At 35.2% G+C, this 12,734-nt stretch overlaps 1 protein-coding gene across 1 annotated transcript; it reads right to left on the reverse strand.

The window, feature by feature from the left end:
- Positions 1 to 10,309: 10,309 nt before the first annotated feature.
- LOC113272295 (zinc finger A20 and AN1 domain-containing stress-associated protein 1-like) lies at positions 10,310 to 10,783 on the reverse strand. Its single transcript, XM_026522151.1, has one exon. It carries the CDS (start codon positions 10,781 to 10,783, stop codon positions 10,310 to 10,312), a length of 474 nt encoding a protein of 157 aa, XP_026377936.1.
- Between the last annotated feature and the right edge of the window lie 1,951 nt (positions 10,784 to 12,734).

Raw genomic sequence — 12,734 nt, forward strand, 5'->3', positions numbered from 1 at the left:
TTCCATCCTTGACTTAAGTCTGATAGTACAAAAAAAATCTTAAGAGAAGTCTGATAGTAAAGAAAATCTCAAGAGGTGTGCATTATATAATAGCATGGCCGGGGTCTAATGTATTTATAGTTATACAACAACTGCTTCCTTGTTAGATTAGGAATTAGGATTTCCTATTTCAAAACACTTAAAAGAATTATACGTGTATTTCTTCTTATAAACTAGAAAGTATAGAAAGAGATACAAAGTAGAGGAGAGAAGAAGAGAAAAGTCTCATTAGTTGTGTGTACGGAATACAGAGTTCAATCCTCTATTTATATAGATAGAGGACTTGGTGCCTAAGGTATGTAAACCCTAATCTTAGACACAAAGGGCATCTTAGTAACACTGATGACCATTGTGGATAAGTCATTACAAATATGTACGTAAAGATTTGAAACAGTATTGGACACACAAATGTTGCCTCGTTAAAACCTTGACAACGAAAACCTAGTGGGACAAAAGCTTGACGAAGGAAAAAGAGTACAACACGCTAAGACCAGTAAATGCACCTTTGATTAGCTCTCCCCCTGATGTGTACTTCAGTGAAATCTCGGCTTGCAAATCTTTGAGTCGTGACTTCCCAATTTGATAAACGGATTTCTTGAGTGCAGAAGATTCTTGTTCTTTCGCGAAGAAAATTACTACTTGATGAAATCTTCTTTTGTGTTAGTCTTCTAATAGTAGTTTTCTCTAGTATCCATGCTTCTTTAAATACCTTGACGGCTTGTGTCTTTGGTTGCTAGATTTTCGTAGATGATTCAGAAAAGTTTTTGATATAGTTTCTTCAAAAAAGTGCCAAGATGTAGATAAATTACCATACATGAAGAAAACTGTATTTATGGTCATACCTTGTGTGGATCAAAATAATATCCGAAAGCCCTAAGGGCTTGTTATGTTGATTTGGTCTAACAAAAATGATCTAGTCAATGGTGGGAATCCACCAAATAACCGAAAATCGATACAACTCTCTCTTGGATAACCACCATGTTGAATTAAATTGACTCACTAAAACCTCGCCAGTAAAACCCAATGGGAAAAAACTTGGACCAAGGAAAAAGAGCACAAATATCAACATTTTAAAATAAAATAAATGTCATGTTGCCTCATTAAAACCTTGTCAGGAAAACCACATGGGACAAAACCTGAAACGAAGGAAAAAGAGTACAACTTTTGAAGATTTATGGATGTTAACTCAGCTATATGAGTATTACGGAAAATGAGCATCAAAATCACAACTCTAGTCTTCTCAACGACAAGTTTAAGCTAGCATAATTCTAATTGCATATTTAAGAAAGGACGAAAAAAAGAAAATAGAATATGTGCTTCTAAAGCGTTTATTTTGGTGTTTTAAGGACTCTTCAAGAGACCATTAAAGTTGATAGCATCAACTAATCCGGATTTTGGTTCTTTACAACACTTTTTAGAAAAACACTTAAAGGATTGTAAACCTGATGTAATCGAGTCAGGTGGCTGCCTGGATATAGTTTGAATCCTACAAGGATTACAAATTATAACATATTCTCCAAATGAAATACAAGTCATTGATTAATATTTTTGAATGGTGTTGTAGTAATGAGGTTCAAACTCTCGGACCTGTGAAGATTAAATTTAAATATTTAAAAATTATATACAAAAATATTAACAAAGTGGGCGAGGGGTAACCAAGACACTAGATTCCACTATGACGCAAAATTGAATGATACATATTTCAAAACTCTAATTATCTTTTAAGCCTCTTATTTCTTAATTCACAAATAATCTGGAAAATTCTCAAAAATTAATTGTATCCCCTAAGCATAGATTATCTAAACAAAGTATAACCTATCTAATTGAATCAAAACTAATGAAGAAAATTATGCAAACAATTAAAAACTCCGCAAAAGCGATGATTGAGTGAGTTATAAATTATAAATTAGAGGAAATAAATGATTACCAATTATTCATGCGTAAATAGCTTCCTCATTGCCTTGGTTGTGGGAGAATTTAGCCTCTCATCATGTTGTTGGAAACACGCTCAAAAATCATTATTATTGCTCAAAGGGTGTTTACAAATGATGAAAAGGGAGAAATAATTCAAAACCAGGTTTGTAACAATTATATTTGTTACAAACCAGAGAACTACGACCCTCGGCTGTGGGTCGTTACAACTGTAGCATATAAGACTGTCCCGTGACTGTCGTATTCACTGTAGCATAAACAACTGCTTGTGTGGGTCAATGTTCTTCGCGTTCTTCAGCAGCAGCAGCAGCAGAAAACAGCAGCAGGAAGCTTGCTGTTCGTCTTGATTTCTCACTCCTCAGCCCTTCTAAAGCCTCCCAAACTCTCGACACCCTTCTATGATACCTTGTGAACATATTTATACGTGATTGCGACATTGAATCTCCTCCATTAACTCCACATAATCTTCATTTACTCGGGTTATTTTCTTTTCATTTTTATCACTGATATTGATTTTCACGCGTTCTGAAGCTTCCATATTGCCATATTTAACTTCTTCACACTCCAAATAGTGGTTAGGTTCTTCCAAACACGAGCATCACACGTCTAACTCGCTGTAATCCCGTGAATATCTTCTTCCGTGGACGTGCTGCCCTGTTTTCTTCTCATGGATTTTTCAGCCAAATTTGATCGAAACAAACACCCATACCAGCTTTGTTATGACATATCACGTCTACCCATTAAGTTTCAGCCCTTTAGTCTACCCAGAACTCCTTCAAGAATCGATCGAAAGTTACACAGTTGAGAATAAAATTTTCCCGCCAAAACGAATTTTGAAATGTTGAAGATGGTGTCCCCCTAACCAAACTTGGGGTGCGAATAACAGGTGCCCAACTGAGGTGCCCCTTATCCAAATTGAGGGTGTCTTTAGTACTTTTCTCCGGGAGTCCAAATAGCAATTTTTGAGCAACTTTTTCCACACAAGTGTATTTCTCCAAAAACACCTACAAACACACAAAGCATCAAAATTAGTACAAAAATCGAGCACTAACAATAGAGACATTGAGTGCAATTTAGACATAAAAATGTGTCTATCAGTCATTCAAAGACTACCACGCCAAATGCATTGTTCAGGGAGAACCAAATGTTATTGAATCAATCCTAGGGTTTGAGTAAAAACTAAAACCCTTAAATAGTTGTAAAACGATAACATTTCTCGTAGAACGCATTATGACAACACCAGCCTGTACATAACCGGCTTGTAAATTTTAAGGTGTTAAGTCTTGGATCCAAAATTGCGTCAACCGAGAAATCAATCCAACCTAATTTGGATTATATGCCAACCAATCATGTATGTCGATATTACTCTGCAGAGGGGTCTACAACCACCATCACTTATTTCAGTAGCTATTGTAAATGAATATTCGACAATCATTAGTTTATTATGACCCAACACAATTCTCTGGTGTATACACACTTTGAAAAATTCAACTTTTATTGGTACAAGTTCCCGCGGGCATTATAATCTCCTCCTTGTCAAATGAGGAGATATTAATTTTGAGAATGTGAATCATATTATGATAGACTCTACCAGAGCACTATCTGTAGAATGTAGCAAAACGCTACATTTTTGCTAGAAGTGATTGGATTTTCCTTTGCAAACGACATTAGCTTATGGAAAAGCTAAATGAGATAATTTTACGCCTATTATTTAATGGCAGCATTTATCGATTTGATTTAATGGGAGAGAAATTGATATAACTTTAGTTAATTAACACCAGCTTTTGATAGTGTATATAATCTCCCCCTGATTATGGCGGATATAATTGTATCTCATATACGAAATCATGTTTCGTAAAGTATTATCCGATTAATTCGAGGACATATACTTAGAATAATTTCTGGATTTTAACAATACCAGGTTGGATAGCAGATACTGAATCCAAGAATCATTAAAAATTATCCGAAAAATGTAATCCATTTGATATACAAATTGAACAAAGCATGCATTTTAATGGTTACAACCAAAAAGATATAAAATGTGCTAATAAATCTCCAAATAATTCCATGACCTCAACGACATGGATACTTTATTTGAAAGAAATAAGATCAATATAGTCACTACAAGGACTAATAATATTGGCTAACAAGACGGGTGCACCCATTGATCTTTTATGTCCTACCGTATTCCGACGTCAAGTTGAACGGACTCAATTTCGTGGAGAGTAGCATTAGGAAGAAAATATATATATATATATATAAAATATTGCTCAATATCCCTCAGGAATGCAGAAATTGGTATTTGCAATTGTGAATACGTAATAACCAATCTCATCTTTTTAGGATCCATAGAGAAATTAATTCCAGTTGGTTCCAATGATTCTTTTGAGAAGAATAAAGAAATCATTATCGTATTCTTTGTAGAGAAAAATCTACTTTTTAGTTGATGAAGATTTCTTTGAAAGAATAGAAATCAATAACCAATATTGCTAAAAGTTCTTAAAATGCCAATTTTTACATCTCATTAAGGAGAATTGATGGGGAAAAACCAATATCAATTGGTTTGTACAATTAACAAAATTGTGTTGACAAATAAGAAAAAATTGTCGTTTTCAATATCGCATAGTCAGTTGACGGATGGTTTCTGGAAAAAATAAAAGTAAAATAGAAACCATTAATTACATGATCTTCGTTTAATGCACAAAAATACCAATTAAATTGGACATAGGTTTTTCAACCATGCATGTGAATAAATTATCAAAAAGATAATCAAGTCTCAATAACACCAAATTTTGGTGATTACAGTTTCACTAAAAGAATAGAAACTGTGAACCATTTTTTGATGAATTTTTTTTCTTCTTCTTTCTCTATGAAGAAGGCGAGAGAAGAGGGGAATTAAACTTACCGGAAAGGATTGAACCCATATAACATTAAAGTTCTATATACTAGATGGTAAAAAAAATATTCAAAAATTAAATATTGATCAAGTAATATACCCCTAAACTTTTCACTGCATAACAATAATATTTCATACTCGTGGCTTTGCAGTCATCCCTCGCATCAGTATCTTCGTGTTGTATAGTAGAAAAAAAATGTGGTAATGATACAAATATCCCTCCTTTTGATGGCTTCACAAATATCCTTATCAAACAATAAATATATCTTTCCCCATTTATAAGTCCATTAATATTTTTTCTTCATTCCATAACTACCCTCCCTATACACAGTAGACAAGGATCAATCGTTTTTAATCTTTTCTTTAGATAGTGAAACCTTGAAATTATCTCTCTCTCTCCAACGAAAACCACCACCACCTCCTCCGCCGCAAATAGATTTAGGAACACCTCCTCCACCGCTGCAAATAAATTCATGAATCAATCGACAACCCTAGAACTATGATATATCTGTTGATTCAGATTCATAACCCAGATTCGATGTCAGATTTCATTTTTCCGATTCGATTTGGATGATGATGGTGGTGGTGCTGGCAGTGGTGGAGGAAGTATGATTTGTTGTGTTGTTTTACAGGTCGAAATTCAACTTGCATCAATTTCTAAATTGCTGTGGTTGCGGTGATAACGGTGGTGGAGATGGGTGTGATTGTGGTTGATGGGAGATGGTGATACTGGTGATACTTCTTACGTGGTGGTGGAGGATATCAAATCTCAATTAGTAAATTCATATAAATGATTAAACTTACTAGATTTACAATCTTCTGTTCCATTAATTGGTGAAGATGGTGGTGGTAACGGCGGTGGTGCTGACTGAAGTAGACTTCTCTTAATTTCGACCAGCAACCTTATTACTTTGAGGAATTGTTAATTGGATTCAATTTATTGAGTATGCTAATGGCTAGTGTTATTATCTAGTATCTATATTGGGGTTGTGTCTGAAAAAGGTTCTAATTGTTTCGATGGTTAAATAAGCGCTGGAAATGATAGGTTTTCATCTAACTTTTGTTGAATAATTCCACAGATTATTAAGGTTTGAGGTTGAACTGAGAGTCTTTGCAACATCAGAACTTGAAGATGTAAAGAAGATGAAATTAAGCTGCCATGGGATTTAACTATTTGTGCGAGGTAATCATCTTTCCCTTGTTTCATTTTTCATTTGTAGCTGGTGTATGTTCTAGTTCCATTCAACAACAACGACAATGGATCTTGCATTAAGCAATTTAATTGATTTTAACAGCATGTTATACTATTTTTTTCCAACAATGGGTATATTATTTATATGTCTTTATTCTTGAATCCCAATAAATATGTTCTTATAAACAATAAATATGTCCATATTTTTTAATAACCTTATCCATTTAAAATTAGATTACCTTAATACCCTTACCCATATAATATTTTTCTTTATTTCAAAATGGAACAAATTTCTTCCTCTACCACTTCACCACCGCCACTAGCACTCCCACCACCAACATTCAACTACCATTCTACCACCACCTTCAACAACCACCACCTACCAATCACCACCACCACTAATATTCCACCACTACCTTCACCACCACCATTACACCACTACCAGTCTTCCACCACCATTAATCCGTCGCCGCCGCCGCCGCCACCACCACTAATTCGCCGCTGACACCACTGGTTCAGATATTTTTGTATCAACAGCAGCAGTTGATCCAAATAAAAACAGAACCAACAGTAGAAGTTGATCCAAAAAAAGGATCAACAGTAAGAGTTGATTTAATTTAGTGGATCAACAATGAAAGTTGATCCATGTAAATGGAGTGAACTTGGCGTGAGTCGAACACGCATCATCTGACATAGAGTCAGTCATGCTACTATTGCACCACAAGTTCAATATGGGAGAAATTTACATGATTTAAACTACAAGCATGATTATACTAATCCAAGAAAATGTTGTCAACAATAGGAGTTGATTGGATCAACAACATTAGTTGATCCCATAAAAAATTGGGTCAACAACAGGAGTTCATCCCATAAATGGGATCAACAACCGTAGTTGATCCATAAAAAATTGGGTCAACAACCGTAGTTGATCCATAAATGGGATCAACAACAACAATTGATCCCATAAATACATATAAACAATAACAAATTATCATCACCTGTAGCTTCACCACCATTGTGTCTCTCTGAAAAGTTCCCAAACCTAGACAAGCACCACCACCGTCTCAAAAGGCAACAAAATCACACTTAATCTTCATCGCCGCCGCCACCACCACCACCAGAAACATAGAAGCAACCACCATTGTAACAAAACCTAAAAGAAAGTTGAATCATACCATTTTCTGAACCAACAAATCTCGATCACTGAAATCTGAATCTGAATCTGCAACTTGAAATCAGTCTTTGAATCTGGTTTAGAAATTCGTTGAAATCGAAAACTAAAAAAAAAAATCTGAACCCGCAACTTGAAATCTGAATCTACAACTCCAAAATCGAAAACCAAATAAAAAAATCAATTTCTGATTCTGGTTTAGAAATCATTGAAATCGAACACAAATCGTGATATCTCTGTTGATGCTAATGGAGGATGTGATGGAGATTGTGGTGCTGGGTTGTGGTGGTGGCGAGATTGTGCTGGTGGTGAGGCGATGAAGATGGTGAAACGAAGAAGAATGAAGTTTCTGTGTAAAACGAAGAAGAATGAAAGAAAGAGAGGAAGATTAAATAAGGTAATATTATAATTATTTTTTTGGAAAAATTTAAAATTATACCATCAGAAATATTTGTAAAGTTTTCTAGGGATATTTGTGAAGGCCCATCAAAAGGAGGGACAATAATTCAATTACCACTAGCTTTTTTGGACTGATTTACCTGACCTAAGTCGCAACTCCTGTCATGTCCCAATGAGAGTTATACATTATGTTTAAGGAAAACCATTGTGAGCTAGGTTATAGGATAGGGCATTGAGTGCTATTTGTAGCAGTTATTGTCTCGTGTGTGTGACTCGTGTTGTGCACGATATTTGTGATAGTTGTGTCTGGGATATAAAGGTAGCCTTGTTGTACTGAAAGAATCAATTAAGAAATGAATTAATCTTCTCCCCTAAACTTCATCTGCATCTCTTCTTCTATGTCTAATTCTACTTTTAATCTTCTAAATTCCCTTCTATTTCTTCAGTAACCTATATCCTTAGGGATTTGATCTGTTCCTGATAATCCCATTGTAGTGTAGACCACTACAAGTGGTATCAGAGCGGTCGATTCTCCAACCGCTACGATGGCCGCTGCAACAACTAAAGCTTCACCAGTAGAAGCAGAAACTGAAGAATTAACCACTAAGGTTGATATCTTAGAATAAGAGAAATATAAAGCCAGACAAGCATTATATAGTGAATTATTTGATTTGAGAATGAAGTCTATACGTCTAATCTGGGATGGGAATTCACCAGATCGTGATTTTAATCTTCTACAAATTGAAACTCTCATTTCCATCGCCGAGAAGAAGTTGGAATCACTACAAGAGGTTGGGGATCTGGAACCTACGAAGATGGAGGATGAGATTGTCATAGAAGAAGTGATAATTGATTCAAGTTCAGATAGTAATTTCACTCAACAATCTTCAAATCCACCAGTACCAGATGCGTCAGATGGAGTTTTAGGTTCTTTTCCAGCTGCGAATAGTTCTCACAGATTGGGGAAATCGCAGATGACCGAGGATAAAATTGTTTTCAAATCGAAATCAATTTCACTTGATTCAGGTGATTTGAGTTCAGATGAAGGTAATTTTCAATCTACACCAATTGAATTCTTTAGCATCGATGGATCTAGTACTGTTAATAAAGTTCAGAAGGACAACGGGAATTCATCGTTTCTAGCATATCAGGAAGGTAAACCATTCATTTCTGATAATAAAATCCTTGATGTTGTGACGGAATTTCAAGTTAGTGAGGTTATAGATAGTGAGGTGAAGAATCTCAACCTGTTAAATCAGAATTATAATGCTGAATTTCAACAGTTTGAAGATCAACAACTTATTAGAGATGTTAAGCTGAATTCATTCTTAACAAGTGAACTTAATTCTTTTACTCCAACAAACTTCGTTACTAATTTTAATCTCTCAGTTAAGTTCATACCAAATTTTTCTTATGGTTCTGATGTTATCAAGGATTTACTGGTTCCACCTACAACTCGAAGTACTTCTCTATGGGATACATTATCTGGTTCCAATTTTATTCACATGCTGTTTGATCGAGGAAAACTGTCTGAGAACATGTTTTGGAATTCTTTGCTGAAATGTTCAGATGCTGATTGTTCAAATTTTTGTCAGCATCATGCTTACACAGGAGTGATATGTTTTTGGTTGGTTCTTATGTGTGCAAGTAGTGAAGATTGTTCCTATGATATCCAGGTTTTTACTGGAAGAGTATTTGATCGAGGAAGGTGGTTGGAATTGATTAGGAGTCACTCTCATTACAATAGCAGCAGCTTTAGTTTCTGTTTTGGTGTACTTAAGTTTTGTTTACTTGTTCTGAATGGGTTCATTTTAGTGCATCAATACAATGTAAACTTTGTTTCTGCGCTGAGTTATGAACACGAGTATCCTTTCATACTATCACTTCCAAATTCGAGTGTGTGTCTGTGTGTTAGAAAGGGAACCAGTGGTGATGTTCGCAAGTTGTGTGATGACATGCTGCCACAAGTTATTGTTCTCTGGAAGATGTTGATGCTTCAAGTGACAAGGCAGAGTGTCTTTGGCAGTGGTTATGTATCGCTTGACACTGAGTTACAGCTTGGAGTACCTAGTTCTAAGGACTGTGGAGGCAATAAATGGTGTTCAGGATGCGAGCAGTTCCTTGTAAGAGTGGTGGGAATCATGAAAGTGCTCGTAGTAATTAAGAGTGATGGTGAACTTATGCTTCTTCAACAAGGTGTATATGAAGAACTTAGATCTCCCCTGCACTGCATATTTGAGTTTTCCTCCACTAATGAGAGTGGGTTAGTCAGTTCCTTAAGCAAGACTATCATCCAGCAGTTAAGTGCTATTCACAAGTCATTACAGTGCACTTCAAAACTCCCGCTATATTAAGGCATCATTGTGGTGTGACAGAGTGATACAAATTTAGTGAATGGTTAAAAATAAGGGCTTGGCTTTCCTTGCCTATATAAAATTTATGTAAGGAAAAATTGCTAGGTTACTGCATCTGCATGCTTCCGCATCCTAATCAAACAGCATCATCTCCAAAAGAAAAAAAATTATGCAAGGAAGATGTTAAAGAGGCGTCTCTTAACTGTCATTGTTGAAAGGATTTCGTTTTGATTCAAAATTCCGATAAGATGTTTTGCGTTTGATAATCGATATGTATTTAACAAAAATTGCTCAAATATATGCAATTATCCGTCAAAAACATTAAATTAAAAGAAATCCCAGAGATAATATTTGGGATTAAATCTATCAATCTTGTCCGCCTTGACTTGAGGATTAAATTTTGCAAGTGTTTCTCTTCCAACGCCCTTGTAGTCGAATTCACATGAATGCTTCTCCGGGTAGCGGGGAGCCGAGCAGAAAACTGGTTCACACTTGCACTTAACCGCTGTCAATCCGAGTTTCTTGTTACAACTAAAATACCTATTCTTCGCTACTGCACCGCTTTCTCCATCACTAGTGGATGTTGCTGAATCTGATGATGCTGAACTTGGCGAAGCCGTACTCTCGTATGCAACACTAGAATCACTTGAGACGAATGATTCTGCTTGGGTTGTAAGAGATTTCTTAGGGTTTGAAGATTTCTCGAAAGCCGTTTTGGCTAAAATTGATTGTTCATCTGCCTTGACTTGATCCCTATAACACTTGATACATAAGTTCATATTCGTTGTTGTTCCATCCATCGGTTTGCACAAAGTATATGTGCTTCACATCCATTAAAACTGTCTTGTGATTCCATCCTTGACTTAAGTCTGATAGTACAAAAAAAAATCTTAAGAGAAGTCTGATAGTAAAGAAAATCTCAAGAGGTGTGCATTATATAATAGCATGGCCGGGGTCTAATGTATTTATAGTTATACAACAACTGCTTCCTTGTTAGATTAGGAATTAGGATTTCCTATTTCAAAACACTTAAAAGAATTATACGTGTATTTCTTCTTATAAACTAGAAAGTATAGAAAGAGATACAAAGTAGAGGAGAGAAGAAGAGAAAAGTCTCATTAGTTGTGTGTACGGAATACAGAGTTCAATCCTCTATTTATATAGATAGAGGACTTGGTGCCTAAGGTATGTAAACCCTAATCTTAGACACAAAGGGCATCTTAGTAACACTGATGACCATTGTGGATAAGTCATTACAAATATGTACGTAAAGATTTGAAACAGTATTGGACACAAATGTTGCCTCGTTAAAACCTTGACAACGAAAACCTAGTGGGAAAAGCTTGACGAAGGAAAAAGAGTACAACACGCTAAGACCAGTAAATGCACCTTTGATGATAGCTCCCCCTGATGTGTACTTCAGTGAAATCTCGGCTTGCAAATCTTTGAGTCGTGACTTCCCAATTTGATAAACGGATTTCTTGAGTGCAGAAGATTCTTGTTCTTTCGCGAAGAAAATTACTACTTGATGAAATCTTCTTTTGTGTTAGTCTTCTAATAGTAGTTTTCTCTAGTATCCATGCTTCTTTAAATACCTTGACGGCTTGTGTCTTGGTTGCTAGATTTTCGTAGATGATTCAGAAAAGTTTTTGATATAGTTTCTTCAAAAAAGTGCCAAGATGTAGATAAATTACCATACATGAAGAAAACTGTATTTATGGTCATACCTTGTGTGGATCAAAATAATATCCGAAAGCCCTAAGGGCTTGTTATGTTGATTTGGTCTAACAAAAATGATCTAGTCAATGGTGGGAATCCACCAAATAACCGAAAATCGATACAACTCTCTCTTGGATAACCACCATGTTGAATTAAATTGACTCACTAAAACCTCGCCAGTAAAACCCAATGGGAAAAAACTTGGACCAAGGAAAAAGAGCACAAATATCAACATTTTAAAATAAAATAAATGTCATGTTGCCTCATTAAAACCTTGTCAGGAAAACCACATGGGACAAAACCTGAAACGAAGGAAAAAGAGTACAACTTTTGAAGATTTATGGATGTTAACTCAGCTATATGAGTATTACGGAAAATGAGCATCAAAATCACAACTCTAGTCTATCTCAACGACAAGTTTAAGCTAGCATAATTCTAATTGCATATTTAAGAAAGGACGAAAAAAAGAAAATAGAATATGTGCTTCTAAAGCGTTTATTTTGGTGTTTTAAGGACTCTTCAAGAGACCATTAAAGTTGATAGCATCAACTAATCCGGATTTTGGTTCTTTACAACACTTTTTAGAAAAACACTTAAAGGATTGTAAACCTGATGTAATCGAGTCAGGTGGCTGCCTGGATATAGTTTGAATCCTACAAGGATTACAAATTATAACATATTCTCCAAATGAAATACAAGTCATTGATTAATATTTTTGAATGGTGTTGTAGTAATGAGGTTCAAACTCTCGGACCTGTGAAGATTAAATTTAAATATTTAATAAAATTATATACAAAAATATTAACAAAGTGGGCGAGGGGTAACCAAGACACTAGATTCCACTATGACGCAAAATTGAATGATACATATTTCAAAACTCTAATTATCTTTTAAGCCTCTTATTTCTTAATTCACAAATAATCTGGAAAATTCTCAAAAATTAATTGTATCCCCTAAGCATAGATTATCTAAACAAAGTATAACCTATCTAATTGAATCAAAACTAATGAAGAAAATTATGCAAACAATTAA

This window comes from Papaver somniferum, chromosome 4, assembly GCF_003573695.1.
Source record: "Papaver somniferum cultivar HN1 chromosome 4, ASM357369v1, whole genome shotgun sequence".
In the NCBI taxonomy this organism is placed as follows: domain Eukaryota; kingdom Viridiplantae; phylum Streptophyta; class Magnoliopsida; order Ranunculales; family Papaveraceae; genus Papaver; species Papaver somniferum.